The 19,151-nt window shown below is 40.6% G+C and overlaps 1 protein-coding gene across 6 annotated transcripts in view; it reads right to left on the minus strand.

Annotated features, from left to right (window-relative positions):
- BTRC (beta-transducin repeat containing E3 ubiquitin protein ligase) overlaps positions 1-19,151 on the minus strand; it is a 119,755-nt gene that overhangs the window by 18,678 nt on the left and 81,926 nt on the right. For all 6 annotated transcript variants that reach the window (XM_021536362.3, XM_021536367.3, XM_021536363.3 and 3 more), the window contains 4 exons: positions 9,669-9,900; positions 4,973-5,159; positions 1,238-1,334; positions 225-362 (listed from right to left, as the gene is read on the minus strand). In XM_021536362.3, coding sequence (XP_021392037.1) covers positions 225-362; positions 1,238-1,334; positions 4,973-5,159; positions 9,669-9,900 — 654 coding nt within the window. The remainder of the gene's footprint in view (positions 1-224; positions 363-1,237; positions 1,335-4,972; positions 5,160-9,668; positions 9,901-19,151) is intronic.

Consider the following 19,151-nt stretch of genomic DNA (forward strand, 5'->3'; position numbering starts at 1 on the left):
AATTACTGCTGGACAGAAACTCTGCTGGTGAAGCTTGTCTGTCTGAAAACAGGGTCTCTAGCCAGATAAAAGAGTAGCTGCTGTGCAGGTGGGAGATGGGGGAAGAGGAAGGAGAAGGTTGGGTTACTAACAAGAGACTGGGTAGGTGTCACTAAAATTAGGACACGATTATTTATGGCATAGGCACTCCAAGCCATTAGTATGCCATGATGGAGCATTCTCACCTTAATAGTATTGTCTCGTAGGCCGCTTACTATCTTCTGATCATCATACTGTAAACAATAAACCCCTTTGCTTGTCTCACTTCGGCAGTGGATCCTCTGTAAACTGTGCCTTCCACACCGCCAGTTCGACTCTATTGTCTTGAGGAGAGACAGGAGACAAATGCAATGTAGGGGGAAAAAAAAACGCACAGAACTATCTACCCTTTTTTTTGTTTGGTTGAGAAGGCAGCAGACACTTTTGTTTAAGCTTTTTCCTGCAATCAGGCCCATACAATGACATAACTGCTTTCTAGAATATATATAATAAAACCATTTAAACAGACAAATGCTTGGAAAACATTGTGGCTAAACTGGTCTGTGTTGCTGGGAATGGTGAGGAATAAGTAACTAAAAGCCTTTTTCTATCTCCAATCTTTAGCCCCTTGTGACTCAACAGCTAAATAACTGAAGAGAAAGTCTCAGTTGAGCTCTAAATGCATCTACAAACTTGTCGCAACCGTGCCTGAGCACTGGTTCTGCTGTTAGGAAACAACCAGAACATGCCATTTTGTTCACACTAAATGCAAGGCAAACATGCTCAGCTGCTTCCTCTTTCCCTGAGTCTTAGGACTGCAGACTTCAGAAATGCATTTTCTCCCTGCCTCAGTTCTTGACATCTTCCTCTAATAGCCTATTAGGTCTCATTGCACCAAGAGGAGCAAAGTACCATGGAACAGAGAAAACCAAGATAATGCTGCTGTGATATCTGATATGCAAAGTGTGGAGACTTCACTTTCAAACAGCTCACTGAACAATCCAACTCATCCTCCGTGTAAAGGAACAGCAGGATCTTTTATAATTATCCCAGATCTACAAACTCCAGACAAACACAACATGTCAGATTTAATGAAATATTACACTGCAACAGAATACCCCCAGAATTTCAGCATCATGAATACATCGGGAACATTTGAAAAAAACAAAACTAAAAAAACAACAGTGAAACACCACCATATCTGGCACCTGTTTCTTACCTCTATGTCTTGTATAATTTTGGGGTAAAGTGCTCTGTAGAAGGAGTTGGGTGGTGCAGTTCCATCAGGAGGTTTATTTTTAAATAGATATTGCCCCCTGGAAGATAAAGAACATTTCAATTGAACACAAATCATCTTTCAGCATTTTGGAGAAAGGTCCTCCTGGCATTTTACAAATGGATAACCACTGCTGACAGATTCATAGTCAAACGTCATTTACTAAGATGGGATGGCTCCTTGTTTGTTTGCCCTGCAACATGTCAGTGTTGCATTTTAACACTGAAATGCCCAAGAAAAATCTGTGTCTAGTAACTCGGGGAAGGGAAATAAATTCTCTATTATGGACATGGGCCCATTCAGTTCAGTAAGGGTTGACAGCAGTTCATGCTTGCAATACTCACACACATTATCAGAGGTCACCTTTAAAATAAAGCATGCAAAACAAACAAAAGAAGGCAAGGAACCCTCAAATTCACCACACATTCAAGGCTAGCTTTTATCTGCATTAGCAGGAACAGTATCAGTTTGGGTACATGGACATTTTACTGCTACTACTCTGTGTTGGTAAGCAGCACCTCATCTGTGGTGCCTCCCTCATCTCAACACTGATTTGGAATACTCATATCCCAAGCTAGAGTTTTGTTACCAAAAAAATCTGTAAACGGCAATCACTGCCTGCTGTGTAAAAAACTTTAATTCCTCATCCTGAAGTTAAGAAGCCACCAAACACGGTGTGGAAGCTAGTAAACCCCACCATGGGCGTACTAACTGCTGCTCTGCCTGGCAACATGCCTCACAAAATGGAGAGAGGCACAAATGCCTCCGAGTGTAATCCTGGCATCAGAGGCACAGAGTTTACACTGGGCCAGCTCTCCACTTCTCCCTCCCTTGCTCCATTACAGCATAATTAATTGTTCAATACTTCCTTGTGCATTTCCCATCCTTTCCATACAGTACACCTCAAAACTCATTTCAGAGAGTGTACATTAGCTGCCCTGATACACTTGAACTAGAGAGACCAAAACAATGAACCAAAATCTTTGGGTTGCAAGGCAATACCAAACTACAGAACTGGATAAGCAAAATGACAAATGCTCAGGAAAAGAACTTTTGATACTTCTTTAAATCAAGAATTCTAATACAACTAGAGAGAAAGGTGCCTTAATGTTTGGACAGAGGAATTACCTGTTTCTTCACATGTAATGACCAGCAGACATGCATATGGGACCAAACACATGAAGGCGGCACACATGGATGCAGACAAGCTGCTAACTAGACAAATGCCTATTTACTGTGATCCAGCCTGGAAGTGCATTCATGAAAATTAGCATTACTGGCCAAGGATGACAAAAACTTCTTTCAAGATGCACAGAATACCTCGGAGACATCCTGGAAGACTTGGGGCAGGTCTAGAAAAACCTGTGTACAAGCTTATGTGCCTAAAACCCTTTTTATTCTTTCTAACTTTACTAGCTAATGTAACACAAAGTCTGGTTGCTACCTGTAAGTTGTACCCTGCTGCACGTATAGTCAGTTGTTTACTGTTCAGCTGAAGGATTGCTTGGAATTTCCATGGCATCCCAGTAGTTGTTGTGCTGTGGCTCTGGGATAAAAGGAACTATTGTTTGCAGGTTTTGATGACCAGCCAATTCAATCAGATGGACACAAGCATGCCGAGATTTTGGGCTTCTGTTTTATATTTCTCTAAATCTGTGTAACCCTTACTGCTCCCTGACAATCTGCCTGTGAAGGCTGCCGTGCTGCAGAAGGGGGAGGGGGTGGTTCTGTTGTAAATCATGAGCTGCAAATGCTGAAATCAGGCAGCTCATGTGCAAATTGGGGAGCTGTAAGCAAATAACACCAGCCATCATTCTGACCTGTCCAGTTAGTAGCCTCCTTGTGCCATGCACATAGATAGCACTGATTAGAAGCTATGAAGTTCTATATGGCAGAGATGCAATTGCATGGGTTATTTCCTGTCTGCATCTCCTAACCACACAGTTCTATCTGTTCATCACAGGGATAACCAGAGGGCAATCTGAAAGACTTAGGCACAACTTGCTCTTGTGTCAAAGTAACCTCCAGCACATAGCACAAACCTGAAGAAGAGGTGCAGTAACAGGGTGACTGTCCTTGAGATGAGAAGCAAAATTTTGCACCTGTCCTTTAGAAATGTCATGTGTCTGTATGACCAGTATTTGGTGCTAATGTTATTTCTAACGTGTGGAGGGAGCAAAGCCCAGTGATGCCTCGGCAGAAGACACTCAGCTGATTACACCATACTGCAAGAATGGAGTAATTGGGAAGGGTCTAAAGAGAGAAAACCAAAAATAGTAAGAGGACAAGACAACACATCATTATGGTTGGCTAGGGCACCTAAACATAGGAAACATGGTTATCTTCCAATATGGAAAAGATTACTGCAAAAAGGAGAATGAGAAACTGTCCTGGTTAATTGTGCAGCTTAAATGCAACAAATCAAACTGTAGCTAGGAAGACAGCTTAGACATCAGGAAAACCTCTCAAACACTGAATTTAGAAAGAGTGAAAAAGTGAAACCATTGAATTTCTTTTCCCAGGCATTGCCTGGGGAATCTCCATCAGTAGAGGATTTTAAGAACAAGTTAAGACAAAGATTTGGGATAACTTAAGGAAAACCTGTCTCTTCCTATGGAAAACAAAAAGGACTAAATGACCTCTCAAGCTCCTCTTAAGACTTACTGTGACTTCAACTGTAGGGAGAAAAAATGGAAGTCCTGGAGAGAATAAGGTATTAAAAGAAATGCAAAAGTTACCACTGCCATGCTTGTGTTTATTTTACACTCTTTAGAAACACTGCACTATCGGAAGCAGATCAAAGTAGTATTTATTTTTAAAGAATGTCTCATAATCCTGATTTACTTGCCTTTACTTCCTGAGACAAACAGTATAACAAAATTAACCATAAACCAGGAGTCTTTGTTTGCAACTCTGTATCTTTTTCTTTTTAATAGCAACCAAAATGCCTGAGCTGTCACTTTTATCTTGTTTATGAAATATTCATACCCAGTTTCCCTTCTGCCAACATCCTAGGGACACCCTTGGAAAAGAAAATTATGTATTAAAGGGTGTACCCCTGAGAGAGAAAGTTCTAATGAAATGTTAGCAGAGCAGCTTCAAACTTGAGTGAGACCTACATTGTAGTACGGCTATTCCAGATGATTATTAACTAATCTATCTGCATTTCTAAAGTCCCCTATTCTCCATGGTACCTACCCTCAGCTTCCAGTTTGAAAATTAAACAGATATCTAATAGTGAAAATCTGCTGAGGAAAACAAACAGACCTATCAGGAAAGAACTAATTCATAGCACATGCTCCCCCACTGCCACTCCTGAAAAAGCTCTTCTGCTCTGAACTGCTGACCGGTTTAGGGTTCCCCTGAGGCACACACAGCTTCTTAATTTGAACTGAAAGACAGCTGGGTGTCTGTATATCTCAGTCTGTATATCTCACTTGTCACAGTGGGATAAGAGCATGATTAGAAGAGGAAGTTGAGGAAAAAATCCCCCATGTTGCCACATAGCCAAATGTGGCAACTAATTCCCCAATGGCTGATTTTTGGTGTAAGCAACTGTCAGGTTTGGAAGCAACATGATGTTTCAGTGCTGGATAATCCTCTTCAAATATGGTTTGAAACACACAACCTCTACTGTCCTGAATGGGGGCAAAAGAGGTGAAGATTTAGTTTCCTTACCATCCTCTCCTCTCTGACAAACCCCTCCACAGAGAGTCTGTCCTGACCATTCTCTCAATGAGTTTCTTCCACAGCATCCCATCCGACGTCACCCGGTACCACTCCTTGCACACCAGCTCAGCAGCACACAGAGATTTGGCATCCAGGTATGACAGAATGTTCTCAGCAATGTGATCCAATCCCCGAGCTGGGGGAGAACAACAACAACAGAAAAACATTATTTGCTGGACAGACAACTCCCCCTGCTAGTACAAAGAGACATTCTCCTTCCATCTCCTCTTCTGCATGAGGAGCTGGACAAAATGCACAGAAGAGCATTTGAGGCTAAGTTCAGGAGTGAGCAGTGTTATCCAACTTCCTTTGGATATAGCACAACAAGTCATTAAAAATAATAAAGAATCCAAGAAGTCATTCCAATCTACTTCGATGGGTTTTAGCACTAGGGGGATATTCTATGGATGGCATTTCCAACTCAGCAATGCAGCCCCCAAAATCTCTCTATATTAGGACCATTTCTCATCTCACTGCTACAGCTGTTCTCATGTTGCAACGGCTCAAAAGCTGTTTTTGCTAAAGCAGTAGCTTTTAAATGTAATGAAGAAAAAAATATATATTCCCAATGTGTGCCCTGAAGAGTAGTGGTACCTTTAGACAGGGGGGAGGGAAGGATATGCAGATGTACAGGGACGTCAAGAGGGAAGGAGAAGCTGTGTAAGGAGAAGTGAAGCAGGTTTGCTAGTTTCATTTATTTTAGTGGTGAAGGAAAAATATGCACCAAAATAGTATCATTTGCAAATATTTCCCAGTGTGAATACCAGGACTGGCTTTACCTCAGCATGACTGGAATGAAATGTAAAGCAATTGCCTGGTTGGCACCAAGCAGCTCAATGTAATGTCTGTGCAGGGAAGGTTACGCTATGTTTCTTAACTGGATGGGTGTAGTCAGTAAAAATGTGCCCTTACCAACTCAAATTTAATCACAATCAAGACTTCAGGAAAACAAGATGCCGCTTAAATGAAAAAGCTTACAGCTTCTCTTGCAGGCTGTTTAATTCACAAGTGAGACACACCAAGAGATTATCGCACTTCACAGGTTAAATTTCCTACGCTTTGTGAAAGTTTAGACCACATCATCCCTCAGGCATCATGTTCAGTCCAGCCAAAAATGAAGCATGGCAGATTTGTATTAGATGCATTTTCCCTCAGGTTCACATTTGGGACAAAGTTAAATACATGTTTTCTTGCTTTTAAAACAACAGCCTCAAAGACCAGGCCCTGCTTGTGAGAGGGTAGGAAAAGGCAGTAAGTACATTTTTACAGTCACATGTCTGGACTTTTGCAAACCCAAACTGGGTGCAACCAGCTGACTTTGATTAGAGTTCATGACACAAAATGGCCCAACCTTTTCTTCCTTAATGAAAAGATCTCAAAAGGATCTCCCACTGCATGAAAATGAGACAATTCAGCATGCGTCCTCCTGCTGCTTTCAAATATACTAAACTTAGAATACACTTTGGGTCAGACTTTCTGCTCAGCATTTTATGCTTCAATCTTTATGTAAAAAAAGCATGTGAATGATACCAGGCACAGAGAGTGGAGAAAGAGGTCTGACATTTCTTATCTTTAGAGATGCAAAATTAGATGTCAACTTGCAAAATAAAAGCATCATCAGCCTTTATTATGTACTTAATCTGAAAAGATATGTACAACCACTATTTAAAAAAAAAGTGTTTGCAAATTTAGATTGACTCCACAGTAAATTGTGGAAAGAGAGAGACAACAGTTTAGTGAATGTGAACAGGAATTTGCAGGAATTCCACAACAGGCAGGGTAGACATGGACATCCTGTTCCCTGTTCCTGAAGCTTTGTGTGGAAATGACAGATTTCCCAGTCTGCGCTGCTTCCAGTGGGCTCACAGACATTTACAGACCCACCGGGACACTTACAAATGCCTGCCTCCATGGAATCTTTACAGGTGGCTTTAAGTCAGCAGTGTCACCTGATGAATTAATTTTATATATGGGGAACAACTCGTGGTTTTAGGAAGCAGGGCTACTGCAACACCTGGGCACAGTAATCTTCACCCATGTGTCCCTTCTACTTCATCAGGAGTTGCACTTTAGATCCTGGCTGCAATAAGTCATCCTTTGCCATCTATACTAGACCCTTTGCAGCAAAAGAATACTAATGTCTTGGCCTCCTCTCCTCACATTTATGGTAAGTGGATGGGCAGAGCTATTCTGGCCTAGTTGCAAACTCAATTTTATTATTTTGTTTCTTAGGAACAGCACAACTCACTGAGGCATGTATCTAACAAAGCACTGCTTCCTTAAAAAGGGAAAACTCTGCTCACAGAAGATTTTGCTAAATGGATGTGAAACACGATTAGCCCTTCAACCCTCTGAACCAACAAGAATGTTTCAGCTATTTCACACATGAAATCCTTATCAAAATGACTTTCCTCATAAAAAATGTTAAATAGCTTGAAAATGCTAAGCAGAAACCTTATTTTTTTCAGAAACTGAACAAATTTTGTTAAGTACACAGTTAAGCTGTATTTTTCAAACAATCTTAATTCTGTTCAAAGAACTGGGAAAATAATCTGAGCCAACTTTACTGTATCTTGGTAACACACGCCCATGATCTAAAATTACCTAAAATTCTGGTCATTCCTTGGGACTGTGCTAGGAGGACAGAGATAAGATGCCTCATGATTTTGAAGTAGCTTTATTGTTTTATTCACTCAAGGGGGAGAGCAGGAGAGAGAATGAAGTAGTAAAAATGAAACCAGAGTACTTAACACTTGAGAATTTCAGAAAGTTAAAAAATACTTACAGAGCTTAGGGGTTTTCTTTCATTATATGACTTAATTTAGAATTTTGGGTTCATCACTTTTTCCTAGGCAGTTTCTTACCTTCCTCCCTTCCCATTCCCTTCACTAGAACCTGCTTATACTTAGGACATCCTGCACAGAATGCAGAGTCTGCACCAGTGTAATTCCTTGCTATTAATTTTCTCCCTCAGAGCAATATTCACTAGGACATTTGCACTTTGTAAATATGCAAATTGATGCACATACATTATTTACGGACACATTTTCCCCAACCATTAAAATACTCACATATTAGCTGCTTGATTCCTATTTATTCTGCATTCTGATAGAATAAAATCAGCTGCTTCCTGGGCAACTATGACTGGACCAGTAACAAGTATGGTATGGCAAGCAAATATGGAATGTCTCTACAAGTATTTATAGCACCTGCCCAAAATTCTCAGAAAAAGCCCTGTAGGAAGAAATTAACCAAGTGCAGAGAAATGTCTTGATTTTGTGGGGTGCTTTCATGGGTCTCTTTGGAGAAAGACCTGGAAAAACTGTGTAAGCACCTACATGTATACTTCTACTTATGAAATGGAGAAACCAATGCAGTTTCCAAACACTTCCTATTTTTCTGAAACAGAGCAGCTCCACAAGTATGCTGCTCTAAGTACAAGAAGATTATTGCCACTGGACTACTAAAAACTAACATAAAGCAGGTACTTAGCATAACTAAGATTTTTTTTTAATGCTACAACAGCCATTTGATTACTGGGCACAATGAGCTTAAAATCCAATGAGTCTACCTATTTAACTTCCTAGCAAAACTCCTGCAGTGCCTTTATGCTTTATATAATTCACAGTTAAACATACTTTTTTCCATCTTTTAAGGCTAGAATTTATATTTCATGTTGAGAAGTCCCTTCTGAAGAATAATCAAATTACAGGATTGATCAAATTGCCAAAAGTTCAGCACTTCTCCAAAGGTATACAAAGAATAAGATTTTGTCAAGAAACACCTCTCTTCAACTGGCTGTTTAGAGACAACACCTGTACCACTTGCTGCTCAGGTCTCTCTCAAACTAAGGACCTATGGCATGGGAATGCTAATATTTTAAGTATCTACCTATTTATGTATCTACACAGGTATGATCTAATGGTCTGAAAAAATATGAGCTAAGGAGCCAGGAATTTCTGTTTAGTTCTGAAACTCTATTGCTGTATATATCTGATCTCTCACCACCTTAGTTTTTCCCATCTATAAGACAGGGCTGATATAAAACTGCATGTACACTACTTTATGTGTGCATTTTGTGAGATCTGCCCAATGCCACATCTGAGAATAGCTAGGATAATATTTTCAATGGAAAGCATTACAAAGGTGTAAAACCCAGAACACTTCCATCTTTTGCTCTTATACCCTCCATTTTCTATTAGCAATTAACACATAATCAAAGCAATGGCTTTAGGAAGTTATTTCAGTAGGAAAGAGAGACAAATATCTAAATAAGAAAAGGGAAAACCTCAGCTGAGCAACCAGAAAGAATAGTAGTTTTAATTTTAAAATTTTTCGTTATTCATGCATTGTTGTGGGCATTAAGAGCACAACTACTTGCCCTGTGGCTTGGGATAACTACCCGTACAATACACAGATTAGCTATCATTTACTCCTAGATAAACCATGATGGTGTTAGACCATGCCTTGACATGCAGTAGGAAGACAAATTAAAATACTATGACATTTCATGGTGGTATAGAGCTTTTCATTCAAAAGCTCTGTTTTGCAAACTGAACCTACAAGAGACCTCTCCAGCAGGGTAGGGTAGAACAGAACAGTTTTTTGAAAGACAGGATCAAGCTCCCTCTGCCTGCAGAAATACCTGGCAGTGCAGTGATGAAGTCCCGCTGTAACATGGGTTTGAGGTATGAGTTTATGTGTCCGTGCTGGTAGTGACACATCTGGGAGATGAGGTGCTCCACAAACTCCACCTGGTCAGACTCGGACCATTGTTCAAAGTACTTGACGCAGAGCTCCTTCTCCTTCTCATAGCTCGCAGACAGTTTCCTTTGCTTGGGCACAATCATACTGGAAGTGCCATTGGCAAGTTTTGTCTGTAAACAGGAAGGAGAGGAACAACCCAAATAACACATATGAGAAGAAACACAAGCAGTTGTACAATTTCTTTTAGGGGACAGACAACAGAATGCAAAAAGCACTCTGCCACATGAAAGCTGTCAGACCACCCATCCCGGCTGGTGCCGTCAGCCCAAGCGCAGCCTGCAGGACAATGCACTGGCTCGTGCCAGAGCTGCACACAAAGGACTCTGGTCATACGGGAGACCTTCAGCAACAGTTTAACATAAACACAATTTTATTTAACATGTCGACAGTAAAATGCATTTGGATTCCTCATGTACATATACCAGTTACTTCAATACACCTACAGCAAATTGCATTTGTACTCTGGTGGTTTTTTTTTTCTTCTGAAGAATGGATTGCTGCTAAAATTCATAGGGAATGCATAAAATGGATGAAAAAAATTGAATTATACCTCGAGAGCAAAGCCAGCTAAAATATACCATGACATTTGGTAAATAGTTCTTTCACAGAGTAAAATATTTTCAACTTTCTGATCACTGTTAATATCTTGTCAGAAGGAGTCAGCTCAAAGAAGAGTTTCAGATGCAAGACAAAACACTGACATTTCAATTTACTACTTGATAGTAAGATATAAATTCTGCTTTCTAAATGATTTAACTGTAAGAAAAGTGTGCATTTTGCATTGCAAGGGTATCCTTTGTCAAAGTAAGATGAACCATTCACTGGGAAATTATCTTTTCTTATGCTGGTCAAATAGTTTCTATTTCCTGCTGAAAATATGTGATTTTTACTCTTTCATTGTAACAGTTTAACACCAGACAGCATTATAATAATAGTCAATATTATTACATCACTTTTATTGTAAAAATACATGCAGAGGTTCTTCACTAATTATCAAATAATTAAAAATAACTGACAGAAATAAGAACACATAAAACACTGAGGAAGGGATGACATATTTTTGTTCTATGATGATAATTCCAAGCATCAACCTTGCCAGGGGCCCTTATTAAATTAAAGGGAAAAAATGAATCCCTAAATCTCTCTGCAAAGATATCTAGTGAACTAAAAGAAATGCAATGATTCATTGATTTTATGGGAAAAAGAAGAACAACAAAAAACCCTCTTTTCACCAAGTGCCAAAACAGCAGGCTATTTAGAGACCACAAAATTTAGTTACCAGTAGTAGATTTGGAATGCAGGAGTTTCCATTTCTTGGGAATAATACCTCCCAATCCCAACAGGAATCCTGACTTTGGAACACCAAAATTTCATAATTTGAAAATTTACTTAACTGATCACCGTATACATTTAATTTTCTTAGAGATAATGCACCTAAATAAGCTTTCCAACATTTCTAGAGAGCTGGACCTTCCTTTGGTAGAAAAAGGCAGAAAAGAGCTGTGATTTTTACCAAGTAGCTTTTTTCTCCTTCTGTATTGTAGTATGACTTAAGTTTCTTTGAGAACACAGAACATGGTGATCACACCATCAGTGCTCCATTCTGTAGCTCAATGTTTTCAGGTTTATCCCTGCTCCTCCCTGCAAATGTGTGGCTGTGGCTGTGTGTGGCTGTGTCCAGCAAGATCATGCAAGACAAGGACAGTGAGCTACGATTTCATTCAATCCTCACATGGACAGCACTGACTGCAAACAAGTCACAGAGCCAGCACTGGGTAGTGGGAAAGAAAAACTCTCTCTTGGGCCAAGAGAAATACCAAAGAGACTGTGGGCATCAAGCCTTATGTGTGAAAGACTAGACTTTTTCTAGCAAAGTCCACACTCGTTAAGGGCCTGGCAAAAGATGATTACCAGTGGAGTGAACTGAACACCTGTGTTAAGGGATTCTGGTAAGTTTTGCTGCAGGTAAACTGCCTGCAATACAGGCATCCCAGTAAAAATGCTGGATTAAGACAGTGAGGAGATGTTGTAACCTACAAGTTTGATCTCATTTAATTTTTCATTTTGTATGCTGTGCATCTTAAAAAAAAAGGTTGTCTCTATAAAGCCCTTTCAAAAAACCTATCCAAGTGTATTTTAATTTGAGAGACTCTGAAGTCTGCCTGAGACTGACTCTGCTGAGCCTGAGTGAGCATACAGCTGATGTGCAAAGCTGATGAAAGAGCAGCTCCTTTCACAGGGTGGCACCATGTTCTGGCCTTTCCTTGCCTTCTGAACACCCTTCTCCTAGCACCCTTCCATTCCCCAGTTACTTCTAAAACATTGGTTTGTGGTATCAAATAGAAGTTGCAACATCTCCAAATACAAGTCATGGCTTATGTGTGTACAAATAGATGGCTTAGATGGGACAAAACAATTAATTCTGCCTGAACACAGGCTTCTTGGAAAGGAATAATGAGTAAATTAAAGAATTCATTGAGCAGCAGTTTTAACAGCTCTAGAAGTGGTTCTGCTAAGAAAAGCATGTTACAGTGTTTACGTCCAAATTAGTGGATGTGAGAACACCATATTTTTTAGGTTCATACTTCATCAGCTGCATTCTTATTATGTCAGCTTAAGACCTGGTTTGCACCCTTGCCTGCTCTGGTTTCGCACCAAAAGGAGTGAGCAGAAGCCCAGAGGTGTGCCCAGCAGGTCCTATGGTTTGTGCCAGCAGGGGACCAAGCATGAACACACCAGTTCTGCAGAGACAGGTAAACTGACAGGGCTCTCAAATCACTCAAACTACAGTTTAGAACAAAAACTCCAGAATTGTAATTTAAAGATTCCTGAAAATCCATGGGCAGTTCAGTGAAAAAGGCCTATTACAAAATAAAGCATCAAAAAAACAACATCATCAAGCTTCTGTGTTATTAAGTCATCTACAGCCTCTTCCCTCTCTTGATACAATAATCAGGCCTCACCTGAAAAAGAAAAACCTGTTTCACTTGCCATCCACACTGCTAGGGTAAATATCCATCCCAATGCACTGTATACATTTTCTATAAGCTTTACTTCCAAAAATGGCAAAGAAGAATGAGAACTGGCAGTTCATCATCTGGGAGGAAATTTGAGTATAACAGAGCAAACTACTAAGTTGGAACAGATGAAACTTTACCAACTCCCTTTTTAGAAAGGCCTGTATGTGAGGGCTGAGAGGTGCCCCAGCTGGCTCTGGGCACCATGACTCATCTTCTGCAGGAATGGCAGAGGTGTCCTCTGACAATGCTGAGCTGAGCTCATAAGCTGTGCCAGGAGACCCAGGGGATTGAGTGCCTCAGGTTGGTACTAGCTCAGGGATCTACGTACTATGCTCCAGTGCAGCTCATAATTACAAGACCATTTCTCCAAATGGCTACATTTAACACAAAGCACATTTGTATGCCCAGTGAAGTAGAAGAGGACTAATATATGAAAGGATTTTAATCTAAATAATGGCTTTCAACTGTAGGAAGGTGTAATATTTCAACACAGATAAATAAAGACTGGGTAAATCTACTGCTTTGCATATAAACAAACCAGCTATGGTAAATCACAGCTGTAACCCATATATGACAACCAAGGTTACTTTTGGTTTTGTTCAGTACAGGGGACCAAGGAGCCTCCTGAAGCACAGAAAAAAACAAAACCAAGCAACTTCCCTGACTGTAGTATAGTAATAGTGTTTAACCACCAATACGAGTGGTCACAACTTTTATACACTTCTTAAAAAAATTACATCCTCTAGTCATTGCAGAGAACTTTGTTCAGGCACCTTTCACTGGGTAGATGAATTCAGGTTTTGTGTTTCTCAGTGCAAAGAAGACATCTCTAATAGTCAAGGAGAAACTGTCTCCTAGGATATTAAGAATGGCTTAAGTGATCCCAGCAAGGTTTGGGACCTTCTGAACCTTCAAGACATCTTCATGCTGAAGCTCTGAAAATACTGAGAGCTTAGACCATCACTGCAAATTTCAGTTTCTCCCTAGATAAAAAGAAAGATCTTCTCTTCCATGGTGTTCTCTTGCACGTTCCAGTACCAACAGGTCATACTGGGGTTCTTCCCTCCTTCCTGGACTCACTGGGACTACAGGCTCTGACACAGACAAATGTCCTTTACTGCTTGTCTGCAACTGCAGCATTTCACCTCCAACTGCTTGCACTGCCCGTTGTGGTTAAGTCACCGATTTAGACAGAGCCACCTTAACAGGAATTTCGGATGGGTCTTAGTGAAGGGGAGGAAAAAAGAGGACATAATGTTTAATTATAAGAAATGATTGAAATAGGCACAGACATACCCCGGGTGCCTCTGCACTGCAGCAAGCTCTAAACTTGTTATCGTTAATGGTTTAAATTTCACTGTGCTAATCATTTCAGGACACAAGCCTTTCTTGATAATCTAATGAATTATTCCAACATCCTTCAGCAAAAAAAATCCTCCATGACAGCACTAATTACAAGACGTTTTCCCAGTGCTTATGTAAAATATGACAGAGCAGCAGCTTAGGGAATTGCAGAAAACTGCTTCTAATTTCCACTGAGAAACTGACAAACACCTCTCTTTCATCTCTCCCAGCTCTCAAGTAAGATTTAACTTTCTCATTTAGTTAATTACCGAGTGAGGATCATCATTTTCCCGGATCGGAGCGGCACAGAGCCTTTATCGTGTTAACTTGTGAACTTGATCGATGGCTGCTGCTAAAACTTAATAACTTCACCCCCTGGCAAATTGTAAGATAAATATAATAGGAGAAACTCTGACAGTAAAAACCTGCCAGAAATGAGCGCTGTGTTTATGTTTCTTTGCAGGCAGCAAAAAAACAACCGACAGCTTATTACTGGGTGCGTGTTACTTATATTTAAAAGACTCCAGGCAGTTAACTTCCTGCGTACTGTTCAAACTTTACTCACAAGATAAAAGACACTGGGGAAAAAAAACCCAAGCAATGGAATGACAAAGAAAGGAACCACGGAGGTGTATGTCCAGGGGCCAGGGAAGGTGGGGAAAGACAGGAACTTCACAATGGAAGCAAAGCCATGCTTGCCTCTCTATCCTGAATATTCTTCAAGACATTAAAAATGCCCAGAACTATGAATCCAACCAGGAAACTATTTTCACCAGCAGCAAAAGCTCAGGAATTCTGGATCAGGTTAGAAGCATGTGGGAAAAACAGAGGGATTCAAAAGTACCAGCATGGCCATGGGATGATTTGGATTGAGGACTGAAAAGGTGCTCTTAATCAGAGAAGCTCAGCCCAGCTGACTTTCCCAAAGTTACTTGTGTGGCCATGAATTGCTTGCTACTGCACATGATGAAGTAGCACTCACTACAACAATGTAACCACAGCAATATAATAAAAATGGTGAAACGGGGCTGAGGTATGCCAGCCCTCCATGCTAAAGGCAGAGATAGTTATTTGAGAATCCAGACAAAGGATGTTTTTTGCATGGCCTAAAGGCAGTAACACCACAATTAAGAGGATACAGGTTCAGTTTCTATGGCTGGCTTCTTCTTTTTTAGGCTTGCAATTACCAAATGCTGCAGAACTGACTCCTAGACTGCCAAGGCGAAACAAAGAGGAAAGAAGTTCCTTTGCAACTCCTCACTGGCAGCTCCCTATAAAAGAACTCCTTTGCTTTGAGAATTGAGGGGTGGTGAGGGGGTTGTCTCACCATAAAAAACACGATCTCATGAGCCATAGCACCCGAGAGACATGAGTAGGGCAGCCAGCTCCTCATTTTTCTCCTTTGCAGGATGAACCTGCTTTTCCACTGTTTGAGTTGACAGCAAGGCTACAATGCTAGGTCATTAAACAACTCACTCCATTTACTTTTATTTTAAAAGCTCAGTTTAGAATCTACCCATTTCTGCCTGCCTCCATCTCACATAACAGCCTCTGTGAGGTTAACCATGGGTTTAGCTCATATATGGACTTACTCGCTCAGTACTGAATTACTTTCCACGCTGCAAAGCTCACTGAAACATTCTGAAAAACGAACATAACCCAGAAGTAGATGATCATCAATCACATCTGAGAGTCAAAAAGAAAGCACCCTGAAAGAAACCACAGCATCTCTACTGTTTATTTTCAAGAGAAAATTCAAAACACACATACTGAAATTAACAGCACCCAAGGAACTAGCAATTTTGCTTCTCTGGAGCTTTAGACTGCTTGTCCACATCTGGTTTCTAATCACACTGCAGAAAAGCTTTGTAAGAAAGGATACATCTAGATGAAAGATCACTGGAATTACGCTGGACACAGCAGCCCAACCTGCTGCACTTTCTGAAATCCTGGGAGGGCAATAGTTTTCAGAGGTACCATCTAAGTACCTATGATATGGTGTCAGCCTGGAGGGCACCTGGCTAAGGATATTACCTCAGATACAGAAGAGAGGGAAAAGGCTGATTTTGTTCAAGGCTAGGAAAAGCTGCAGGCACCAGGGAAGTAATGTGGGGAATCTCTCTTGGAACTGGGGAGACAGGACTGAGCCATGGGTACTTGCACATAGGCCATACAAAGAGCAGCAATAATACCTTGCTGGACAAGATGTTCCCCTCCCACACTGCTACACAGTAAACAGCAACAGGGAGGAGATTAAAAAACTATTCTTTTAAGCTAATACTTAATGTTTCAGACAGGCTAATAAAGTTTAATTGTCTGGAATCTCATAGCTCTTACTGTAAACTTTCCTTCGATATAGGTCTCCCACCTAGATTTTAAGTGTTGACAAAAACCTCCAAAATAAAATTTCTCTGATGCCATGAATGCGAATTGGGAGTCCCTCTCCTCCTCCTCATCTCCAAGTTGTCTTTGAAAATAACAAGCACTGATGAGAAATCTGCTTGCATCAGCACAGCACTGGCATATGTTACTTTCCCAAACTATGATCCCTCACCAAATGCTTATCTAGACATATGGGGGGAGGGCAGGCACCATCACTCTTAAAGAGATAGATTTCAGAGCACACCTTTTACTAGCTGTAAAGTGATCATACACTAATTTTAAAGCAGACACTCCAGTAACAACAAATCTCTTCCGGGGGGAAAACACCAAAGGAAATTATTTCTTCCTTGGCATGGCTACCAGAACCAGAGTTGAATTGCTGGAACCATTACATGTTATTACTGTTAATGGAGGGAAGGAATATGCACATTATGACTTGGAGAACCAGTCTACTAAAGTCATCGGCTAATGGCCAGTAGCAGCAAAGTGCTCATTTATGTCAGGGAGAGGCAAAAGTAAACAATGCTCCAAGCAGCAGTTTCAGTTTTCTGGAACAGTTGCTTCTGTTTTTAAAACACTCAAGCATGATCTACTGCCTGAGTGAAGTTACTCTTTATGGATGTTACTGTTGATTTCCTTCTTGCTTCAAGTGCTCCCTTAACCTAGAGAGAAAAACAGACAGGAGCAGGTAGATGGACTCAAGTGATTCAAAACATGGCTGAATTAACAGTGAAGACTGATACCACTGTGAACAACAGAAAAAGAGAATGATCATAAAAACTTATCTGCTCTCAATAACACTATTGAGATTTTCAAACCACTTGGTTCTGCCTATGTAAAGCTTTTAGCACCAAGAAACACAAGCCCTCCAAGATGGCTTACTCAGTAGCATTTTCCATTAGTTTTTCCTCTGAGATGCATTTTGTTACCAACAACAAAGAGGGCATACGCACACCAAACTACTTGGCCAAGGCAATGTGAGAGATTCAGAACTGGAAGTCAGAAATATATATGCTGGGTATCATATAATATTTTCCAGCTACAGGAGTATATGTATTTCCAGGCATACTGGAGAGATGTAACAAACAAAAACCCAGCAGCATTCTGAAGCACAAGATTCATGTATGTGCTCTGCTCCCATTGCAAATGTACTCCTTGAATCTGCTGGAGGAGTTAGCTACATGAGCACTCCCTAACCTATTTCAGTCAAAATAAGCTTGTTAGCAGAAACCTGCTATTTAAACTGTCTACGCTAAAACACCTCATCTTAACTGAGAGCAGGTTTGCAGTTTTGCTGACAGATCCTGGAGGGCAGCAACTTGCAGCAGCCAGGCAAAGGCTGCATGGTATTCTTTTCCACCAGTACAGCCAGATCTAGAAGAGGACATCTCAGCAACTCACACTGCCTAATACCAATACTACTGCTGTTAGCAGCTACCACAGAGACAGTTGTAAGAGGACAAATCCATTAAATATTCTGGTACAGTGCTAAGCTAAAGTTGGTCAGTGGTCTACAGCCAAAATCTTGAGATATTGCCTTGTAGCCTCCCCTCTTTCGCTAATGAGCATTGTCTTCTTGAGATGAGCTCTTCTGCTAAACTTTCAGTCAAACCTTACCTTCCTGGCAAAGCGGGATGATTCCCATGGAGGACCCCTAGGATTGCAAAGGAAGATGGATGTGTTTCACCTGGAGAATACTGGGGGTTATCCACCAGCCTTCCACTACCTAAATGAAGGTTCAGAGGAAAGAAAGACCGAATCTTTCCAGAAATCTATTATGACAGGTAAGAGAGGCAACAGCAACAGGCTGTAGCAAGCAAAGTTCTAGACATTAAAAGGAAGATATTCAAAATATAGGTGGACATAGTTCCAAACAAAATGGACTGGTTGTAAAATAATCGTCCCCTGAACAGGCAGCTGGACCTCCAGAGGTCCATCCTACCTTGAAGTTTTCTTTGACTTTATATCTTAAGATTGTGTTGGTCCATTCTTTCATTGGTAAGTGGCAAAAGATTTATGACCTGAGGAACAGACTCCAAAAATCCATGCTAAGGACAATGAATTCTGTATCTTCAGAAAGTGCATTAAGTTGGCTTAGGCCAATTGCTGCTGAAATGTGAATGCACATGACAGAAGGAAGGCAGAAACCAGTACCCTCTGCTACAGCAAGGGACCAGGTCTAACCATAACAGCACTTGAGAAAGGCATATGCAGCTCCACAGCTGAGCAGACCTTGTTCCTATCAGCTGACACTCAAATTGCACAACTCAGAAGCCTGTCACAGACTGTTCCACTAGGGATCCCTTCTTGGCTCAGTGTTTAGCTGCCAATAATCTTTCAAAAATTACCTCAAACTAAAGGAGAGAGGAAGCTTTCCATTACTTTTCTCTCTATAGTAGACTCAATCAAAGCGGCTGCATTTGAATATAGCATATAAACAATATAAATCCCCCAGTAAATTGTGGCAAAACAGATCTGCTAGCCTCACTTGGTGCTTCAGTATATTCTATTCCCCACATAATGTTCCTCCACTCAAAGCCATGATTCTGCTATTCCTTTTAGTGTGTTTGTTAATAAACAATGAAAATAGTATCAGTTCACCTATATTTTCCTTT

The sequence above is a fragment of the Lonchura striata genome, chromosome 7, assembly GCF_046129695.1.
Source record: "Lonchura striata isolate bLonStr1 chromosome 7, bLonStr1.mat, whole genome shotgun sequence".
Classification (NCBI taxonomy): Eukaryota; Metazoa; Chordata; class Aves; order Passeriformes; family Estrildidae; genus Lonchura; species Lonchura striata.